The sequence below is a fragment of the Haemaphysalis longicornis genome, unplaced genomic scaffold (assembly GCF_048455015.1).
Source record: "Haemaphysalis longicornis isolate Haplotype H1 unplaced genomic scaffold, Haemaphysalis longicornis Haplotype H1 scaffold_4, whole genome shotgun sequence".
NCBI lineage: Eukaryota > Metazoa > Arthropoda > Arachnida > Ixodida > Ixodidae > Haemaphysalis > Haemaphysalis longicornis.
This window is the reverse complement of record NW_027526361.1, coordinates 23359720-23381793: the sequence shown is the minus strand read 5'-3', so window position 1 is coordinate 23381793 and position 22074 is coordinate 23359720. Positions and strand designations below refer to the sequence as shown.

General features: G+C 48.4%; 1 protein-coding gene across 5 annotated transcripts in view; it reads left to right on the top strand.

Moving 5' to 3' along the window:
- LOC144178374 (hemicentin-2-like) overlaps positions 1-22074 on the top strand; it is an 813819-nt gene that overhangs the window by 250173 nt on the left and 541572 nt on the right. For 3 of the 5 annotated variants that reach the window (XR_013324005.1, XM_077706161.1, XM_077706162.1), the window contains exons 6-15: positions 7355-7627; positions 11683-11949; positions 12483-12833; positions 13753-14007; positions 14816-15082; positions 15848-15979; positions 16463-16496; positions 17006-17112; positions 18826-18879; positions 20298-20470. Coding sequence is in view for 4 of the 5 variants with exons in the window: in XM_077706161.1 (XP_077562287.1) it covers positions 7355-7627; positions 11683-11949; positions 12483-12833; positions 13753-14007; positions 14816-15082; positions 15848-15979; positions 16463-16496; positions 17006-17112; positions 18826-18879; positions 20298-20470 (1913 nt within the window). In the remaining variant the exon portion in view is untranslated. Of the gene's footprint in view, positions 1-7354; positions 7628-11682; positions 11950-12482; positions 12834-13752; positions 14008-14815; positions 15083-15847; positions 15980-16462; positions 16497-17005; positions 17113-18825; positions 18880-20297; positions 20471-21158; positions 21666-22074 lie in introns of all 5 variants that reach the window. The other 2 variants (XM_077706158.1, XM_077706160.1) reach the window with 2 other exon arrangements.

The following is a 22074-nucleotide window of genomic DNA, read 5'->3' as shown; positions in this document are numbered from 1 at the left end:
CCACTGTTTTGCGGCAAGAAATGGAGACTATTAAGAGGGACGTGACACGCGTTTAAAACACCAAGAAGACATTTATTTAACGCGGGGAATAAACGTGCCCACTCGTAGGACACGTGGCCCAAGTCATCTAAGCCGCGTATCACCTTTTTGCGTACAACGCGAAATGCGCTAAAAATGTTGTGGGCCTTTGGTGTGTTCTTCAAATAGCTGCTGTCATCTGCTAAGCAATGTGTCCTTACACAATAAGGCAGCTAATGGCTGGCGTCACTTTGGCCGAAATGTAAGGGATAACCAGAAAAATTAACTTTGGCGCAAAGAGATGGACATCTGGACGACTGCCGGCAACTCCCACTCAGTATGCAGCATCAGCTTTCTGTGCTAGCTACGACTATATCGAGATAAAAGGAGGAAAAGTTATGTTGGACCGCCCCATATTAGAGCCTGTGAATGCGTAGCTTCGAGAGTATGCCTCAACAAAGATCGACTATAGGAAAAAGAATGTTGTCCTATCAAGTGTAAATGAGGCACGAAGAGAACGGCATGTGTGTAGAGGACAAATTCACACAGGCAGTCTGAAAAACAAATGAAAGCTGGTTCGTCTGCGCCAACCACGAGGCATAGAGTTACAGACAGCAGCATGCATTTCTGCTTAGAAAGCATTACCCGATACTCCATTGCTAGTACAGGCTACTCTCTGCGTATGTAACATTTTGCTAGGCTTCAGAGAGCGCATTCTGGACTCAGAGCATCCCGCCTAGCAATGCCTGAAGTAACGCGCGCTGCAGCGACATATATTCCTGTTGCGTCTATAACCCTACTGCGGCTATGTAGAACTTTGTGAGTAGATATCACTCGCTTAGGAGTAACTCAGCCGGAGCTCAGGTATAACTTCATCTGTTTGAAGACCTACGTCGTTAACCGGTACCAGCAGCTTGAAGCGCAAACAGTGCACACTATGAGTACTTCTTATAAAAATGGGTTACGGTTGAGCACGTTGGACCTGAACGCATGACGTTAGGGTTGGCCTCCCACGTTTCGGAATAAGGTTCAGCGACGCTGACGTTGAGCTATAGAATATGCCAAGCCCGATGAACTCATTTTAAATCGATATGCGGGCATCGGTTAACAATGTTACACATCAAAGGGCGACGCCAGGCGTAACATCGGGCCATCGGATACCCGTATCGCCTCTTCCCCGTACTGTGCATTAACTCTCGGGAAAGATATGTATATACTGAAATATACTTAGGGTTGTTCGTTTTCGGTTTTTATATTGCTATTTCTTGAACTCATAATGGAGGAAAATCGGGTTGTTTTCTGGAATCATTCTGATATTCTGGTTTTTTTTCGGGTTGAATTTGCAGCTGTACTATGTAATACACTCAGTTCATTTTGTCAGAAGGAGCCACGGATTTCCTAATGCCTTAAAAGTGGTATTTGTATCAAGCTGGAAATTCGGGAGACATCGGGGTTTTCTAGCAAATAGTCTCCCAAGTTTGGCGTTTGTTTGTAAATGATTCAGTAATGATGACAGTAAGGAGCATTGATAACCTCTAAGAAATTAAACATTTTATTCACAAAAAGCTGGCAATCGATTTTTTTACACATCCTTATTTACATACATTATCTGTACGCACAACATGTCTGTCACAGTTCGAGACCCCGCCAATCGTTGAAAGTACCTCAGCCGGGAAAAAGTTCTCCCCACATCACACCTTCTGCTAGCTAGACACAGCAATTTCAGTGCAGCATTTCCCAGCCTAGGGTGGCGAGCAGCAAAGTCATACCAATATTTATTGATTATGAGGTTTAACGCGCCTGCGCTACATAGGTGATGTGGCACGCCGTAGTGGAGGGCTCCGGTTTAATTTCGGCCACCTGGTGATCTTTAACATGCGCCGAAATCTCGAACGCACGGACGCTTTCGCTTTTCGCCTCCATCAGAGTCAAGCCAATACTCGATGAGTTCGAAAGCTGTGTTTGTGGGGATAGCTTCCAGCAAGTACTGGTTGAGAACGGTTGACCGTAAGCCGGCAGTTGCGCAGATCGATAACTTTGAAAGGGTCCATTCGGGGAGAAATCGGGCTTAACCCGATTCTCCTGAAACGTGTAAGTGGAGTAAAAAGCGGGTAAAACCGGGCTTTGCTTTAAAACGAACAACCCTAAATATACTGGAGGCCTAATGTATCTGTCTGTGCTGGCGTAAAATCAGTTTGTCGCTTGTCGCAGAAGGAACGGGAGGACTGGGCGTCCGGCTGTTGTGATGCTCCTTTTTATTTTTTATTCGAGCTCCTTTTTATCTATTATTCAACAGTGCTTTCACCCTAAAAAAACGACTTCAACAAACATTTAAAGCACATAAATAACAGTTCCTTAAGTACACGCGTAGCGATATCTAGGCTTCAAATCCAAATTCTTACATAGCGCGTGTTAAATTTCTGCCCGTGGTGTCGCACGGTTCTTAATATTCAGACAAAACGCGACATTTTCTACGATCGTTTTTTGCCACATAACAGCGCGCTTTACACGCGTACTGTAAATTTCAATGCCGCTACTTACAACTCAAAAGAATGAGGTTCACACCGTCAAATGGTTCAGCACAGGTCACAGATGCGTCTCTCGGATGCTTTTCTGGCACAACGACAGTGCCCGGCAGGATGCCAGAAAGGTTTTCGGCAGCTAGGAAACCACTCACTCGTACGAATTCATGCGAGGTTCTCACTTGTTTCCATTTTTTTTCGGCGGTTGCAGTCAGTGCAGTGGACGCTGATGGTGCCTACGTCGCTTCTCGGTGCTCCCTGCTTTTCGCGCGCTTCAGCAACGTTTTTTGCACCGAATGCTCGGTCGCGCGAAGGGGGGTACTGTCGGCAGAATGCTACCGCTGTTCACCCCCCTACGACCGCATTCTTTAGAAGCCCATCTCCCGCGCTCGAGGGGAAGAAGTACGATGCACTTTTCTTGGAAACCTAGCACTGTGACCTAAATGAGGTTTCTTTGGTTAGTCATCGAATGTGAGTTAGTGCTAGTCACGTCCACCTTCTTGGTAGCGTGTGAGCCTGCGTGTGTGCGTGTGATTTTTTTGGGGGGGGACTGTGTTACTTTTCCCCCGTGAACTCGGCTAAGCCAGCCGAGCACTTTAGCTTTTAAGTGTCATTACTCTTCGTCAATTGCCCCCACCGAGCCTTTCACACAGCACGATTTGCTCCAAAGTTGAACCTCATTTGTCTCGAGAGGGACAGCGACAATGCGGTGCACTATGCAGTCTTATCTTGGCCGGTGTGAGCCATTTTTCCTCATTCCTATCGTTTGCCCATCCGCGCGAGGAGCAACTTTAAGGAAGGTATGGCCCGCCGCTGTCTCCAATAATACCGCTGCCAATCAGCATTCCACTGCCAATGACAGGTCCGGGTCACGATAGTGATGAAGATGCCGCGACTTGCAAACGCATCTCTCTTCACGCGCACAGGAACTATTTTGATAGAGCCAGGCTTGCACGACACTCTATGGCGAGAAAAAACGAAAACTGGGCGTGCTGTGAAACCGAACTAGCGCTAGATGGAATAGAATGCCAAGCTTGGTTCCCTGTAGGGCGAGACAGAGGGGGGGATGCTCCGCAGCTGACGCCTAGCCTGACTGGAAAAGAGGCAGCTCCCCGTCATACCTTTAGTACGGGATTAGAACTCCTCACCCCGTCATCCGTCCTTCCCGGTATGACACACCTCCATCTGTCAAAACTGCCCCGTCTACAGCAATGTCAACAAAGCGAAGTAGTGGAGGTAAAGGATGAATCAGATTACTTAAAAAAAAAAAACAGACGATCTATGAATGGGCGTGTAACTAAGAAGTAGCTTTACAGATGATATCTCCTTTACCAACAGCTTTCGGGCTGCGCCGTCTTCGTGAACACTTTTCTAGGAGTGACACAGGGAGAAAGGCTACCACAATTCATCAATAACAGCAACACTAACAATGCAATACTCCAAATGACTGTGCAGAACACCTGACACCAAACTAGTTATTTGGAGTATCTTCGAATGATAGCGAAAGTTTAAAAGTGGGCAATATGTCAGCTTGATATCAGGCCGTTCAGTTGTTGCAATTAATAGCCCTGGCATAGAAATTCAATTCGTCTTTCAAATATGAGCACAGCACACGCTCTACCTTAATGCCCGTTTTTTTTTTCTTTCTGACTGCACTGACGTACGGCATCTTCACATTAACCCATAAAAACAAAAAACGGGTGCCATGAATTTCTAAAGGAACGCGCGCTGTGTTTTGCGCGACGCCGCAAAAAGGGAAATCCATCATCTCTAAACGTCTCAATGCAGGGGGAAAGTTTAATGTAGTGAAACGACAAACAGTGGGTGGGAGTTCACATCTTGAAAGCTATCAAGGGTCTCGCTCCCCATAGCATGATTCACTTCAAAACGGCGTCACTGGCGAGCTCAAACGACAAACATGAAATGTTGAGAGAAGGCAAATAGAGGGGAAGACACAAAGAAAAAAAGGGCATCTTTGATGGAAGCTTTGCTCCGATTCATCACGTTTTTCCTTGGGGGGGGGGGGGGGGGGGGGGGGTTGAGGAGTGAAGGAGGAGTGTGTGAACATAAGACATAAGAAAAATGGGGCCCGTAAAACTTACGAAGCATATGAACAGCGATACAGTGTGTCATGACGCAAAAGGGGCCGTAAGATGCATAAAAAAACGTAGACAGGCCGAAGAGAGGCGAAAAGGCGTAAAGGAAACGAGCAAGCAAAGATATCCCAGTCGAAAAAAGAAGGGGAGGAAGAAAAGGGACGGATGAAAGCGAAGAAACAAACGAATCGGCTGTTCCCCCAGGGGACGCACACAATACGTGCATATATTCGGATCACTACCGGCAGCTTATTCAGCACGCTTCACGCTTCCCTGTGCAGCGCGCATGCGGGCCGTTCCATTACGCGCCATGCAGCTATTCACGCAAGCAGTGAGAGCAGCGGCGGGGCTGCTGCTGCTTCCCAGAGCCGAATTGATTCCTCCCAAAAGGCATCCTCCTCTTGCGCTTCCTTTTTTTTCCTCCCCGTATTTGCCTCTTTACGTACCCTACCATCCCGCCTTCTGCCGCGCTGAAAGTGTAAAGAGCCAGTGGCAGGTCCTTGTTGGCTTTCACGGCAGCCGTTGCACACTAAACGCCCATTGGCGCCTATATGCATACGTGCCTCGCCTGTCCCTGTTTACGATTAAGTCAATGTGTTGAATCGTGAGGGGATGTGAAGTGCGCGGTGTCGCCGCCATTTAAGACCGGACTGGCCTTCCCACGGAAGGCTCTAAAAGCACCACGACTGTTCTTGACGGTAGCTCAAAAGCAACGCCATGAGTCACGTGAAGGTGTTGGAACACTTATTATGCACACATTTTAGAGGGGTACGTTAGAGTGAATTTCAGCTCTGCTCAAATTTATCAATTTCATCCCTATTCTTCAGCTCTGGGTAGAGAAGACCTGTTCCCAGTGCCGTACGCAGTATTTCATTTCGGGAACACCGAGCATCCTAAAGGGGGAAAACGCGAACATGAAAGAAAAAACAACACAGAAATAAAAAAGTAAACGCAAGCAAAGAGTTTATTAGAATCAGAAAAAATAAAGAATTTTAACCCCTTCCCTCCGGAAACAGAGTTGCACGCGAAGCTTGACCTCAGTGGAAACTCAAAAGAGAAAAACGGAAATGTGATGACCGCAAAACGAAAACGAAAACACTTCTGCCAAAATCAAAAGGCAATGACCGAAATGAAAACGCAAAACAGTCGATCCACAAAAACGAAAACCTTTCATTTCGCTGAGCTTTGCCCTAACGAAAATGTTTGGTATAAATTATTGTATATCATCATCTTGCGACTATCGGGGCTGTTTGCGTTCTTCAATGGTTATCCGCTCTTCCGCGGCGCGAACAAAGAGCGGCCTATCCATGCCGCGCTAGAAGGCGAACCCTCCAGACTAGAGCGAACGGCCGCACCTGTGATGTGGCGTAATGCGAGCGACGGCGCTGATTGGCTCCCGTTGGGGCGTGATATAGAGCGACAATTTTGCGTACGCCCCCGCGCTGCCTATAAATGGCGAGCGAGAGCTGCGGCCGAAGTCCACGTGAATAAAGTTGGCTTTGCTGCAAGGCTATGCTCAACAGGGGCACAGTCAACCCGTTATCTCTCGGCAACCCCTTTGAGTGGGTACGCGCGAAACACTCTAACGGCACCTTCACCAAAGTCGTCATCGTCATTAGAACATGTGGTTGAAGTTGCCTTTTCCCATGGTGTTCCGTCGTACACCACCACCAATAGCGCGAACATACAATGTAAGCTTCGCTTGAATAATACACGTGCGTTTCTTTATTGAAAAATGACATCCTCTTGTTAACAGCTTGGGATTGAAACCCACTCCATATACTGCTTTCGTAACGCAGCCCTAACATGAGTCTCCTGCGTCTTTGTCGCGTTAACGCCGCTACCAAACCACTAGCTTACGACACATTCTCCAATGCAACAGGTAACGAGTGCGCTTCGCCTTTTTAGAGACGATAGTCTTTCTTGGGCTACTTAAACCCAGAAATTTTGGTCTGTCCGTCTGTCCGTGACTCGATTCAGCCTGCCGGCCAAAGTGAAACGAAATCGGCAGCAATAGTCGTATATACTCACAGTCAAATTTAAACGTCTAAGTCCGGTTTTAATGTTTATACTTATCGACATTGTTGAAGAAGAACAAGACATTACGCAAATATAAGAGAGAGAAAACAATACATGAGCGGTATTGACAGCGTTCCTTTATAAAAAAATTAATCGATGCTTGATTTTTGCGAAATGAAATACTACATCCACCGCAGAAAAAAAAAATCACTCTGTCACCTGCTGTCGCCCGCACCCCCATAGCTTCTGGCGGCATTTTAAGAAATCAAGCGGAAACAGTTACGAAAGGTTCCACTAGATATGCTCCACGTTCTTCTTGGAACGCACGTGGAGTAGGGCGACGTGGTTCTATAAACGTTGAAGTAGGGCGCCTTGGTTGACGCGCGTCTCTGCCGTACGGCAGCTCTGGCATCGAGGCACCCGGCCTGGACCAGTGGAACGCGGTGAATTTAAATTTAGTTGAGCAAACCTTTAGTGTGTTTACCTAGGAATGAGCGCGACGGAAGAGGAACAACATGAGACGTGAGCGGGAAAGCGAAGGGAGGGATTTACTTGGCAAATGTCGACAAAGACTATCGTCTTTTGTCGACATTTACAACACAAGGAGCAGATACGCGGCCAGTTTTCTAGCGCCGGGTTACTTCATTCATGCATGCATTCATTAATTCGTGCGTGCGTTCGCTATGTTCCCGTTCCCAGACGCTCCGACGGTGGCGGCCGTGGTGTCTCCGCCCTTCCTCGAGGAGGGCCCCGGCACCCGCGTGACGCTCTCGTGCAACGTCCTCGAGGGCAACCCGGGTCAGCTGCGGCGCGTGCGCTGGCACCGGGACGGCGAGCTCCTCAACGAGAGCACGGAGCGCGTGGTCGTCTGGGCCGACGTGATGCGCAACGCCACGGGAAACTACTCCTGCCAGGGCGAGAACGACGCCGGCTGGGGGCCCGTGTCAGACACCCAGGAGCTGGCCGTCTATTGTACGTATACCTATACGCTAGCCGGGTGTCTTATTTAGCCTCTGGAGTATACAGTCCATGCCTTCCATGCTTGAAGCGTGGTTTGTTTTTTGGGCCTAAAGACAATAGCTTTGACTCTACCCGCCCTCGCGAAACACTCATGTATAGTTTGTATCAGTGATGGGCACGTTGCCAGTGAAACACAACAGTGTTACAGTTACAGTTGCCTAAGCCAAAAAAGTAACACTGTTACAGTTATAGTTACAAAGTTTCCAAGTAACCCGTTACAGTTACAGTTACTGTAAAAAAGTAACGTCGTTACTTTTCCGTTACTGTAGCAAACTAAGTTATACATCACAAACCAGACGATAGAGTTTATACTCATTGCACGGGGCAGAACCCCAGACGAAGGAAACCTAAAAGAAGGCACGCTCAAACCGAACACCAACAATCGTTGTGTACGCCTCATTTTATTGCATCAACGTTTTGGTTGATGCATCCTTGGTGCCATTAGGGGCTCCCAGTTCTCGGTGGGTCCCTTTGCGGTGGCCTTTCTTTGCAAGGGTAGGCCGGCTTCATCCTGGGCCTAGGTATAATTGCCAGCTTCTTTTTTGTTGTTCCCGTTCAACTCAATACGTAGAAAAAGTTTTAATAAATCACCTCAAAGGCGGATCTCCGACCTCGGTATTCTGCAGTGAAGACAGTCCTCTGAGTGACCTTCCCTCCTAAACTGCGAGGGGAGCCGTGTTGTGGAAAAGTGAAAGCTGGAGAGATATAGGGAAGGGGAAAGTGCAAAAAACTGGAATGTGCGAACCTTACGTCGGCTTTAAACGAGTGTTACTGTTGGATATTTTTTTTTTATGAAATGGAAGTAACTGACGGTATTTTCTATCACAGTTACTGTGCAAAAAAGTAACAGCGTTATTCCTCTAAATGAAAAGTAACTAGTTAAAGTTACAAGTTACGGAAAAAACGTAACTAGTTACCGGCAACGCGTTACAAGTAACTAGTTAGTGCCCAAGACTGGTTTGTATTCACTGGCGAGGCACTCATGTAGGCAACTATGTGAGTGCGTCGTTACTGGTTACGTCGGGCTCCGCGGGGTGGCGGTACTTGACCGCTGGCAAGTACCGCCAACGCACACTATTTGTGTTGGACATTCCAAACTCTACCCCAACGAACGCAAAGTAATTCCTCGACTCCAATGTGAGTGCGATTAATAACATCTCTGTTGACACCACCGTTAAGAATCGGGTTTAATCGGGGCAGACGGCGCATGCCGGTGTTTTTTTCTTCCTCGGCGTGCGGGTGCAGTGGAACAAGCCGTGCCATGCCTGTGGCGCAACGGCCATGTCCGTGGCCGGTTCCAGTGTTGCCAAGCAAGAACATTGACAGCTAAAATTTTCAATGAATACCACCTATGGCATATGTTTAGTTTAGGTGCAGGAAAAAAGGAAGAAGGTAGTCTGTTTCTTGCTTCTTCCGCCGTTTTAGCTTTAGAAAACGAGTGAATTTAGAGGGGAAAGCGCAGATACAAAATTTCCAGCGCCATCGTGATTCTTTAGCACTGGGACAGTCGCATTATATACAACCCGGATTTATATGCGCGATCGTGCAGACATGGGCGGCGCAACCCGACACGACAGAGATACAACGGAATGATGCAGATGGCCCCAGCCGACCGCAAAAGCGTAACTTCCTGACACAAACGAAAGTGCCAAGTTGCGCTTCTGCGAGAATTAGCTGCTTTCACTCTCTACATGAGGAGTTTCTATCCTGGTGGCGGGATTGTGTAGCCGAGCTTGTGTAATGTGGCTCGATTTGGAGGAGGGAGTTCGAGGCTTTCGATCCGAGCGGTGACAGTTGATAGGTGCGCCCTATATGTTGCTGGTGGATGTGATTTCGCAAAGTCCTAATGCATTTTTCCAGGCTAGGCTCGGCATACGATAACGTTGAGGCGTTCGCGTTCGGTGAGTGTGAGGGCGAGATGCGGATTACTGTAGTTCACTCGGCTGACGAGCAGGGCTTGTAAGATGCGCAGGGTGTCTCATTCTCGGAGGCCGCAATGGTGGTGAGTGACGCGTTGGCTGAGGTGCGGGAGTTGAGAGACGGTGCCTTGCAGTGACCGTACGGTCAAGGACCAGAGTCGACCTTGGGTATTTGGAGGCCGTGGATGTGGGGATTCATGGCGTTGGGCACTTGCTTGTTTGCTATCCACAGTTCGGGGTCGGAGATCGAGTCGTTCTTTTTTTTTCTCGGTTTATGCGTTGGCTTGGTGTGAGAAGAGCGAATTTTGGGGGGACACATTGCAGGGTCCTCTATTAATCAAACAGGGTCGATTAAACAGGGTCGATGGCAGCCTGTGGTGTGCCTTGTGCTCCTCTGTGCTTGTGGTTGTCAAGATCGTAGAGTCACCTGCATAGGATGAATGTTTGATTCTGGGGAAGGAATAAACGTAAATGAAAGGCAGGAATGTCAACTAGGCTGCGGCCTAGTTTTCTATCCTACACGTGGTGAAGGGGAACAATAGCCGCTTCTTCCTTTTTGAAGACTGGGGGAGGGTACGTTCTTTATGGCGAGGTTACGAGGAGCCAGGGGGCTCCCGAGAAGTGGTCGGGAGACTTTATGTCGGGTTTGAAATTGGTCCTGTTTACTCTGGTCGTGCGGCCAGTAAGCGAGAAGCGGAACTTGTGAGCTCGTTCGCCGTGATGCGTCGATACGAGACCAGTGAGGATGGCTTGGCGGGAGATGTTGTCCAAGGCCCCTTTACTGTCGAGGGGCAGTTGGTTGTTGGTGTGATATTGCCCACACATGAGGTTCTGTAACCTTATGTCACCTCTTGTAGCCTCGTTGTTGTCAGCCGCTGTATTTCTTCCAGACCAGGTAGCACTGCCGACCAGGGGGGGGGGGGGGGGTACGGAAGAAGAAAGTAAGTGTATAATTGCTTAGATTACGTATGAGCTACCACCACTGAAACAATTCGCGACAAGCTTTACAGTGCTTCCATGCAACTTGAGGTGCGGGAAACCCTAATCAGAGCTTATTGCTCGTGAAGAGTACGCCAAAGGAAGGCGATGTCCGAATGGAACTGTACGCCAATTACTATAAGCTTTTTTACTGCAGCACTTCCCCTTCCCTATACTCCAGCCCCCTCTAGTCACAAGAAGGTGTAGGTGATTTTGCTGGGATGCGTCGTGTAAGGCTGCCCTTTTCTTTTATTGTTGGGAGTACCTCCATGCGACGTGCGGGGCGTTGAAATCTTCGATGAGTAAGAGTCTGTGGCCTATGGTGCGCTGTCGGACTCAGCTCAGAAATCTGTCTATGGCAGGAAGCTGTTCGATGGGTGTACTGTTTTGTTGAGGATATACTGGATGGGCGGAGTAAGTTTGAGGCTTGAGAAAGGTGCAATCAATGTCACAGGGCGTGGAGTGCGTTTGCATGAACGGGAAGTTTTGAAACAAGATGGCTGTTGTAAATTCCTGTGAAGTCACGTAAAATTTATATCCCCGAAAGACGACTGCATCCGTTTCTCGGATGGCAGTGATATCCTGGATTTCGGTTGTGTATATTGCGCAACGGAAGGTGACTTGTTATGGTGCCAGAGACAGATCCATTGTCAAATATTGAAGCGTCAGGGGGAGGAGAAGGTCGGTGCTGCGTCAGTTGACCTACATCGGTAAGAAGAGTGATGGAGGCGTCTGTGGAGTATCCGGAGGACGGGTGGTACTTGGGTTTCTAGTGGGCCTGTCTTTGTGCGTCGACGTTTACGGTGAAATTGGTCGAGGCTGTTAAGGTGAGTGCTCAAATGTTCACCAGGGTCGGAAATAAGACACTTGATGACGGTAACGTAAGTTGTTCGGATGCTCTCGTGCTGAAGGTTGGTAGAGTGGCGTTTGGGTCGCGGGAAGAGTAGTTCTGGGGAGTTGTTCGGCAATTTGTGTGAGGATCGCCGTCTTATCTGTCGGGCTATCACCGCCGTTATCATCATGATCACCGTGCAACATCGCGCGACGTTGCATGCTCGCGGTAGAACTGTGGCCGAAATTCCCCCTTTCCATGCGCGGTGTCGCTCGCAGATCCTCCCGGTCCCGCTAGTGTCGTCCACGCTAGCGAGTACGCTGTGAAGGGCAAGACGACGACCATGAGCTGTGTGGTAGAAGACCCGGGCCTGCCGCCGGCCACCCACTACCGCTGGGAGTTTGAGGGCGAGCTCATCACCACGGCCACCGAGGCCGAACTGGTCACCCCACCCGGGAGCCTGTCCTCGCGCGGACGCTACTCGTGCGCCGCCGTCAACGACGTCGGCGCTGGCCCCAGCGGAGACTACGAACTGCCCGTGCTCGGTATGAATCTCGGGCGTGTACGGCAGAACGCGTTGCCCAGCGGCAGCACAAAGAGAACTTTCTGACAGCGCACATATTGGTATCGAGGCTTTCGAAGTTTAGGATTCAGAGTTATAGACACTGGCTTGGGCATTCGACCTTATTAGAGCTGATGGCGTCACCACAGATCCAATCGAGACTAAATATGGTGTCGTCAAATAGTCCAAAGTTTTCCAGCGAGCTTGCAGCTACGAGCCATATAGAAGGTTCGTTATTTAATCATTCATCACACAGTAATCGGTTCTTTTGTCCACAATAATGGCAACAGAATTGGGCAGTTCGACAAATTATCCCAAATATTATGGCGAGGGCCCCAGTGTGCTCTTACTCACATTTAATTCTCTGTAAAAATAGCAGCTGCCTAAAGAAGGTTATCTCTGAGCTCATTCTGTAAGCATCACAGTCGTGCGCGTGCAGTAGACAAAGCGCGATGCCGGCAGCTCCGGCGTGATCCAGCGTGATTCAGCGTTTCCTCCTACACGTCCCCCGTGCAGCGCCGCCTTCGTTCATCGACCAGCTGCCCAAGGTGCACGGGGCGCTGCAGAACTCGACGGACGTGAGCCTGTCGTGCCGCGTCGAGTGCGAGCCGGCGTGCGTGATCGAGTGGCTGCGGGCGGGCGAGAGCATCGACTACAGCCCCCAGTTCGGCATCCAGAGCACGCCGCACCCGGAAGAGCCCGCCGAGAACCGCTTCGCCTCCGTCGTCAGCACGCTCAAGTTCGACATGACGCAGTGGCCCGGCGGCGAGCTCGACCGAAACCTGGACAACACCACCTTCACGTGTCGCTCGAGCGGCAACCTGGTCGGCCGCGCCGTCTCCTCCACCACGCACTTCGAGGTCGAGTGTGAGTGGAGCCGCCTGCACTTTTTTTTTTTTTTGCTACAGCGTGCTTCAGAGTGCAAGGATTAATGCTGGGAAACCATTCTTTAAACAAGGTAGTGAAAGTTACTACGGAAACGCTGCTTTCATTTAGTTGTCATTATGTGTAATGGCCGATTCACAACGTGACAATGACGCACTAAGTTGCCTAAAAGTATGCGTTGGGGTGCAGCGGCTAATAAGTCTTGTAATACAGTCTACTCTAATAACTACAAATATAGAGGCAGATTGTGCAGGATGTGGACAGTTAAACGTTTCAGTAAAGCACATTGTTGGTGAAGAAGGTGCATGCCTCATCTAAATCTGTGTCGCGTCGTGGATGTCGTCTGTATATAAATGTGTATAGTTCTCTTGTTTTTTTTTTTAACTTCATTCCACTGCTGTAAGGACCGCTGCTGTCTCAATATACTTAATCTAACCCCTTGTGGTTCCTTAGGGCAAGTATTGTACCTTTTGTATACTCCAATGACTGGAGTAGCCAGCTCCTGTTTGGGTTGGAGCTAAACTCTCCAATAAATAATTATTTCTCTCTCTCTAAAGCGGGATAAACCCAACCACACAAATGAAGACGACTACCAGAAATACGCGAGCGCTTCTCTCGTCGACCTTCCTTGGTGTCGCTGGGTTCACCTCACTCATTTCTTTAAAACACTAAAAATTTTTCTACCCCGAAACAATTAACGATTTTTAATTCGCTCATATCGCTGTATGGTACAGCAACACAAAAGAGTATTGTAGATGACTGGATGCAACAGTGGCTCGTGTACGAATTCTAAGGGTGAATAATAAAATAAGCGTTATAATAAACTGATTGGTTTTGCGAAACTCCAGCCTTTAAGTCATGACCTGCTGAACAGCGTGCCTTCGCCAAAATGTGCCTTCAGATCCTCCCGAAGACATCGAGGTGTCCGAGTCCCACCTGCTTGTCTACGAGGGCAATGTGGCCGAGCAGGTGTCGTGCACTGCCAACTCGAAGCCTCCGAGCGAGTACATGTGGATGTACAACGACCAGGTCATCTCGGACAGCCCGCTACTTTTCATGAACTACAGCCTGGGCCGCGAGCGCACCGGCAACTACACCTGCGTCGCCAGCAACCGGCATGGGTCGGCCTCCGCCAACAGCTACATCGACGTCATCTGTGAGTGGCTTCTTTCGGCCTGATAGAAGGCCCCCTGCTCCACCGTCTCCTCAGATTCAATCAGTCCCAACCACAGTTAAATAGTACACAAAGGGGGTGTATATGAGGCCTTGTGTGTAGATCGCGTGGTTACAAGAGTCTCCGAGGGTATTTAACCACGTCTTATGAGTTGTGGATGCGAAAGCAGGATAGAGAGAGAGACAGAGAAGTTTCTTTAATGAGACCGAAGAGGTCAGCCCTGCTTAATGCTGGGCTTGCTACTTCTGATGGTTGGTGAACATGTGATGAGGGTTAAATGCTAACACGAATAATACAAATAAGAAAAGGAAAACGGGAAGAGAAGTAGATTGGTAGTTAGAAAAGAGAAATAGATTGGTAAAGAGAAATAGATTGAAATAGATTTGTAGTTAGAAAGAGAGAGAGAAAGAGATAAAATGCCCCTTCATGAAAATTGGTCAGGTCAGTGCAGCTAGCGGCAGGGCTTGTTACACATGTTGCCGGAATTGTAGTGACATAAAAACAGGAAAGAAGGAAAGAAAGAAAACACGGCAGGTTTTCTAGTTTATTGTCAACGGCCGGTGAAAAAACAGAGGGTGGTGGCGAGGAGGCCAACACACTATTTTGAAGAAGTATATCGTACCAAATGCAGCGGATGGTACGGAATGCAAACAACATTGTAGGCTTCCACGCAGAACCCTCTGGTGCCGGAAACTCGATTTTTCTCGAAACTTCGTCGCAGCTGGTCCTAGTTGCACAATACCACGAAGTGGATAAACGCCGCTCACTTTGATCTCTCTTCTTTGCGCAGACCCACCATCATGCGTGCTGTACACAAGCAAGAACTCGGAGGGCCAGGTGACGCTGATCTGCGAAGTGGACGCCAACCCCCCGCAGGTGAACATCACCTGGATGCTGGGAAACGAGACGCTCGAGCAGAACATCTACTCCGAGGCACTGCGCAGCATCTACACGGTGCCGGACTCAGCGGGGGCCGACTACTACGGCCTCTACCTCTGCCTGCCCAACAACTCGCTCGGCCCCGCCGAGTGCGAGTACCGCGTCAACGGACCCGGCGGTGGGTTGCTTACTCTCTCGATCCCCTAGCGTAAAGCACCGATAGAAAAAAATATCTCAGCAAAAAAGCTATTTGCCCTTTTGAGGTACCATTTTATGCATGAGTCCTTATCAAATCAACCGGTTTTTGTGGCTAGTAACGTTCTGCAGAATCAATGAAATCTATTTGACGAGTTTACATTTGCATATTCCGGATGAAGTAATGCGATGCGATATTCCATCTGTTCAACTCATTGCTATACAGCGCAGAACACAAGGAACATGATATTTGCAGAAGAAGAATTGTTCCTGTCTTTTATGTTTTACGCTGTTCACTGTTGATTTTCGGGCAATGAGCCAATCTATCACACTGCCCACAGATCAGGTTGTTACATCAAAAATAATCCTTTCCATAATGTGCCATTCAAGAAATTGCGCAAAGGACTTTAATCTTGGTAATCCCAAGTGTAGACTGTCCCAGCAGGTATATCTCTGAAAATATTTAGCAGGACAACATGAGCGCTGAGTTTTCACTTGCCCTAAGTGCCGATAGCCCTTAAGAAATATTACATTGGAAATGCTATGGTTTCAACTGAATGAGCCAATTTAATGAATGTCGGCAGCGTAATCTCGCAACTTCGCAAATATACGACAAAGTTATCTGCCTCTAAGTACTTTAATACGCTGTAGCATAAACATTTTCGACACTCTGCTTGAACTTGCAATACTATCCGTCATAATTAAATAGTTTTTCACATCAGCGCTAACGAAGCGTGCTTTTTTGCAGATGCTTTCAATCACGTCTACTTGGACGACGAGCAAGTCATGATGATAACCGGCATCGCGGGGCTCATCGTTCTAGTTTTCATTATCATAATCGTTATTCTCGTTCTTATCATGAAGAGGAGACGGAGAAGAGGTGAGCTGCATGGACCCTCCCTTTTTCGTTCCCCGGAGGCAGGGTTATCGCACTGTGCGCACATAAGAAGAAGGGGAACATGCAATGAAACAAAAATCACATTGCAATCAACATTGAAAGAAGGCGGCCTTACTTGTCATGTTACCAAGCCATTAAACAAATCTACTACCTTCAGTTTGTCGCATCGTCATAAAAGGACGTTAAATAGAGAGTTTGCTATTTCCGGAAACTAAATCGAGACAAATTACAATTTGAAATGAATTTACCCGACACAAAGTCGGCTTATCTTTGAAATCTAGGTACTAAATGAACTCAAATGGCAAAGTTTTTTGGAAGTACTTCAGTTCGAAACCGAAGCTGCTGTGTGTGAATGTAGCATACTTGTTTTGGGGTGCTTCAATTCATCTCTTGCTAAGAAGACTTCCCAGTCGTTGGTGCACGGTAAGTTGTATGGAAGTCAGATGTCGTGTGTGCTCATTACAGCTGGACCAAAGGATGGGATCGAGGATCGGCAAACGTAAGTACCCAGCTCAATACCCAAATTCACCTTCATTATCAACCAAACACATAAACAGATAATTGTTCTAGTGTTTATTTCCTTGGACCTTTGCACTAACATCCCGCAAACCATTTTGCAATGTCGCATGGCCTGCACGACCAAGTTCCTTCCCGGTGTGAATGCTCCTATTCACTTGTTGCTTTAATAAACGTACCGATAATGCAAACTGAAGCATACCTTGTATTGTGAGCGATCTATTTTTAAAATTAACTCCACCATTCCAAGAGGGTAATATATTTAAAAACTCATTTAGCATGACTGGAAAAGCCAGTTGCAGATAAATGCGAGTTCAGTATATTTCAATGAATATCCGGATAACTATTCTACAATCGCACTAATGGTGTGGTTCAGGGCTGCCTGCTGAGTTCTTAGTGGCCGCATCTTATTTTGTCGCTCATTGGAATTCTGTAAAGTTCTGAAGCAGTTGTGTCTGATGAGCAGTGTGCTTTTACTAATTTTTGCTGTAGACCGGAGGGGCGGCTAAGCCTGAGTGAAGATTTGAGCATCCACAAGGCTGGCTTCCACCCACCATATCTGCAGAATGGTAGCAGCAGTGATATCACGGGAAACTCAGGTAGATGGCCATAGTTCCATGTTTATTGGCTAATGCTTTGTTTCGTAGTGGATATTTTGTGCCGTAAGTCTCGCATCACTTCCTTTGCACCAGCAATAAGTGACCGACAAATTTCCACTATCCTTAACGAAGTCACAGTATTGGTTTTCTCTCTCTCTCTTGCTTAAAGTGCAATAAAAATGAAAGAATGATGACTACGGCAGTCGCAGATCTTCTTTGGTGCATATTGCACACATAGAAATAAAATGTTTTGGTATTGACACTGACACAGACATGTTGTTCGAGTGTTAGTTGACCACATATTTTGTACGTGTTATAAATCCGAGCAAGCGTCGTCATCAGCACGACTACCAAGTCTCTGGTACGGCAATTACCATGGATACTTAGACACAAAATTTTCTGTACTCTGTTTTGTTGTGTTGTTTTCCGAATTGTCAACTATTGTAGTAACAGGAACACTTGTGACACTGCATGACAAATTTCATTCAATCCCTTCCCAGCTATCTGCATGAAAAACTTACTCTGGTGTCTTTTTCTTTCTCTCATAAAAATGAAGGGGGTCAATATGTGGTTGTTAGAGTTACGTCGTGAGCGGCGTTGACTCTGTTCGCCTGTTTACAAGGTGTGTAGCTTTGACTGGAGCAGTTTTTTGCCTGGTATCTTAGCAGATGCGCACAAAATATTTTGAGGACGCTTAAGCTTCGTCTTTTAGTGTGGAAGGCGATAGCGTTGTGGGGCCCTGTTCGCATAGCATGAAACCTCCCCGGGCTCTGGAAACTTTCCGCTCCTACTCGATTGGGGCAATCGCAGTGGTTTCTGTGGGCGCCGCAAATTGGCGCTGCGAGATCTTTTGCTGAAGGTCAATGCCGCTGACGACACCGAATTTTCTACGACGTGGGGCTCTTAACGCTACGCGTTAAGACGTCTTTTAAATTTATGCGAACGGGTGCACTCAATATGCCAGCGTAAGTGGCACTGCACCAAAAAAAAAAAAAAACTACGTCAGCGGCCACCGTAAGTTCTGCGGCTAAAAAATTCCACATCCCATGCAATCACTGTTCGAGTGCTGCCGCCCATTTTTAAAACTTTGCTCAAACTTGAGGTTGAAAATGTCCGTCGCTGAAGTAACCATTTGAACGGGCTAGCATGGCAGCTAGTTTTGTGGAGTAGTAGCGGAAATGCATTCGACGGAAAATTAACTTAACCAACGATTGCTTCCAGTTGTGCACTGTTTAAATTCTGCACAAAACCTTCGAATGAGAACTGAAAAATTTCTAAAGCACCTATCCTGCACAATGAGATCGTTTGATGCCACTTAAGGCATTGCGCTCACCTGCTGACATCATTAAACTGCAGGGACAAAATTTTCTTAAAATGTGCTGTGGGCAAACAACACATGCGGCAATAAAATAAGAGGAACAACACGACTAAATGCGTCCTGTAGATGTGGTTTATGCCTTGTAGCTGCTTGATGTTTTGGTTGCCAGAAGTTGAAATGTACTGCCAGCGCTTGGTGTCGCTGCACGGGGCTCCCACTCACAACCCATGCTTTGAGCTGAGCCTGACACCCGTGTCGAACGCCTTCCTCCGTAACACCCCGGCTGTCTCTCGTAACCCCTCCGTTCTCACTGGCCGCCTTGCTGTGTAACACGCACTCCCAGCATGCGTCTCACGATGGCACCGCCCCTCCCTCCCCCTCCCTCCTGCGCACAGTGGTCTCATTCAAGCGAGTTGACGGGCCCAGAAGGAAAAGGAGAGCCGTCTCAGGTGAGGAGACACTCGGCCGCCACCACTGGTTCCCTTCACACGCAGCAGCTTCGGTTTATTGAAAGAAAAAGACCGCTAAAAGGCGCGATTTTAGAGATTCGACTCCGGTGATCGTTTTGAGCGATCATTTTCTTTCTCTCTTCTTTGTGACTCCCTTCACTGTACTAACGCACGTAGCTAAGTGTTCACTTGAGATAACAGCGTAGACTGTGGCACGTGTACTCCAACTGTAGTTATTTGCACAAGGTGTTCGCCGGAAAATATTGGCTAAGACATCTTTCGTTTTCGCTAGATTTGATACGTCTTTTTGTTCACTACCCAAGTCTCTAAATTCGGGCGTTGTCTTGGAGAGATGTAAAAATCTAATTAGTAAGAGAGTCGTTCAGACGTAATGCTACATTGCGAATCAGGGCAGGTATTAATGAAGCATGCACTAACAGCATCGATCATTAAAAAAATGATCTTCTTTGGTCGCCGATGCCCTTGCGGCATGCATACACACATATTACAACGCAAATAAAATATGCGCTGTAATCGTGGAACGAGCACTTCCTCTGTCTGAACCGTAGCAGGCTCATTTATAACGGTAAAAAATTTAGCTGTTAGTACGAGCACTCACTGTGCATACTGCAAATACTAAATTTAGTTTTTGAGACGCAAAAATAAAATTACCGCGGACAGCGATGGCCTGATAAACAAAGAAAGGATAATATCAATGCTTTTGTGTACTGGCAAACTTTAGTGATTTGTGAGCCTCGGTTCTCCGCAAGCGGGCGTTTTTGTTAAGCAGTGTTGCAAGTGGGGAAATACATATAATGATCTTGATCGAAGTAGAACAGGAATGTCCTTCAACACAACTCGCAGCTGCTTTTCTTTTTTGTCAAAACCGAGAAGTGCGTTCTCGCTGCGCAAATTGGCCCAGTATCATGTTTATGGCGCAGCATCCAACAATAAACTTTCAGCGAGCTCACTGTATCCATATCACGTGTGACATCCTCTGCCACCCACGTCCACGGGCTTTAAATTTTGTCATCTTCTGCACGAATTTAGGTACCTTTAGCTGCAGCCGGGACGCATTCGTAGAAAACTTGAAGCCTTTGCGTAATGCATCCCTGTTATCACGCAAAAATGATGATGATGATGATGATTCTTAGTGGTTTCCCCTTTGTAACGGGGCGGCGTTGCACAGCGGCCTTAGTCGCAACGCCACTGTACAATCATCTCGCCAAAAAATACAAACAAAATAAATAAAAACTAATATCACAATAAAAAGCAAATACTTTTACGAAATTTTTGTGCTAGTCTGACTTCTTTGTTCGCCTGTCTTCCCAGATTGTTCGCTGCTTAGGACAGTGTGCTGAGACCCACGGTTTTAACGCACCCTTTCGCTCCTCCCCCCTCTTTTGTGCTTTGCGTAGACATGAGAAGTCCCGTGAAGTCGAAGTCTAAGGGGGGCGGCGGCGGCGAGCCCGTGTACCAGAACGTGGAGGGCAAGACGGAGAATGGACCGCCTCCGCTCGGGAACAGCGAGCCCGAAAACAGGGCCACCTACGAGAACATGCCTTTCCATCCCCAGAGGAACTCCAAGGGGGTAAGGGACCCGCCAGCGTGGCCGCTGTTTCGCGGGGCTTGCCCCTGTTTTTCTCGTCTTTCCGCGCGCGGGGCACGTGCGCGTACGAAAAACGCGTGCAGGGGTGGAGCAATCAGCTCTAAGAGGCCCAACAGGCACAAACGCTAATGAGCTTTCCCCACTCGCTGGGAGTGCGTCGTTGGCTCGCTGGGATACTGAACGAGTTAATTTTACAGCGGCCTCTGTTTTATACATGTATGGCGTTCCGGGGCAACTCTGTTTCCCGACGTTTGGGGCGCTCGCAATCGCTTGAGCTAATTGTGTTCTCCAAACTGTGACTACTCGCCCCGTTGTTTTAGTAACTTACTCTCCGGGAGCATGACTTTGTAGCTTTTTAACCATACAGACCAATGTTATGCGAGTGTATGGAGCGCAAACTAAGCGCCTTTATTGTAATACCTGGCCTGAAGTGTGTGCTGGTGTGTCTCCAGTTGGGGTGTCAGCATTGTAGTGCTAACGAGATAAATCCTATTGTGAGTGTCCTATTACTAAATGACGTATTGATCCAATGCGATTTAACAACAGAAGATAACGTCTTGCAAGCGTGTGGTGGGCCTTGCTTGCTCGTCTCTAACACGTGGACGCATGCGCATGTTCCAATGTCAGTTGTGCGTTTACACAATTCCTCCCCGTTGCCGGGTCGAAACAGTGCCCTTCAACGGCGTCGACCGTCACGTCCGAGTCGACGGTAACGACATCGGCCTCCGACGCGCCTTCGCTGGGAAGCTGCAAAGGCCCGACGTCGTCGTCGTCTCCGTTGTCGCCGCCGAGCCAGCGGGACGAGCGGAGGCCCGCCCACTACGTGAACGTGCTGGCAGCCGGCTCGGCGCGAGCGTTCCCTGATCCCGTGCACGCCAGCATCAACGGCGTCGGTCTGCCTCCGCCCAGACCCAAGAGCACGAAGCCGGCCGGACACTACGGCGCGGCCTCTATTCCGTCGGCTGGATCGGCGGCCGGATCGTTGGGCCGACGCTCGGCGACGCCGATGAGGACAGATTCGCGGAATGGGTTCCGCAACGGAGCCAATGGAGTGGCCGGAGCGGGATACGGCGACCCTCCGAGCAGGGTGCACTCGCCGATGATGATGACTGCGCAGCAGCACCATCGTTCGGCCCACGCTGACGACGGGGACGTGCCGCTCTCCTCGACGCCGAAGGTCAGTCGCCCGGTTCCCGCGACGCACACAGTGTCGCTCTCTGCGACGCGTCTCCGCCACGACACACTTTTGACACTCCATTGGCTGAACTGTCGACTTCACTCTCCTTTTTCCCCCTCTCCTGGGGCTCCTTCATTCGGCCCATCGACTCTGTTCCCTCTCTGTCCTGTTCTCGTGCTTTTTCTTTCTCGTTCTCGAGCTGTTCTGTTTTCCAGCCCCAGCTGGCCCTCTCCCTCCTTTTGCTTGTGGTCAGTACATGGTGCCTGGATTCTCTGACCGGCCTTGCGTTTTCGTGTTTCGCACTTTCTTGTCTTGTCTGTCACTGAAAATTCCTTCAGCCAGTCGGAGATATTTGATTTGTTTTGCGTTGTAAGTATTCTATTAAGGTTGATAAGGCCTACTGTGAGTC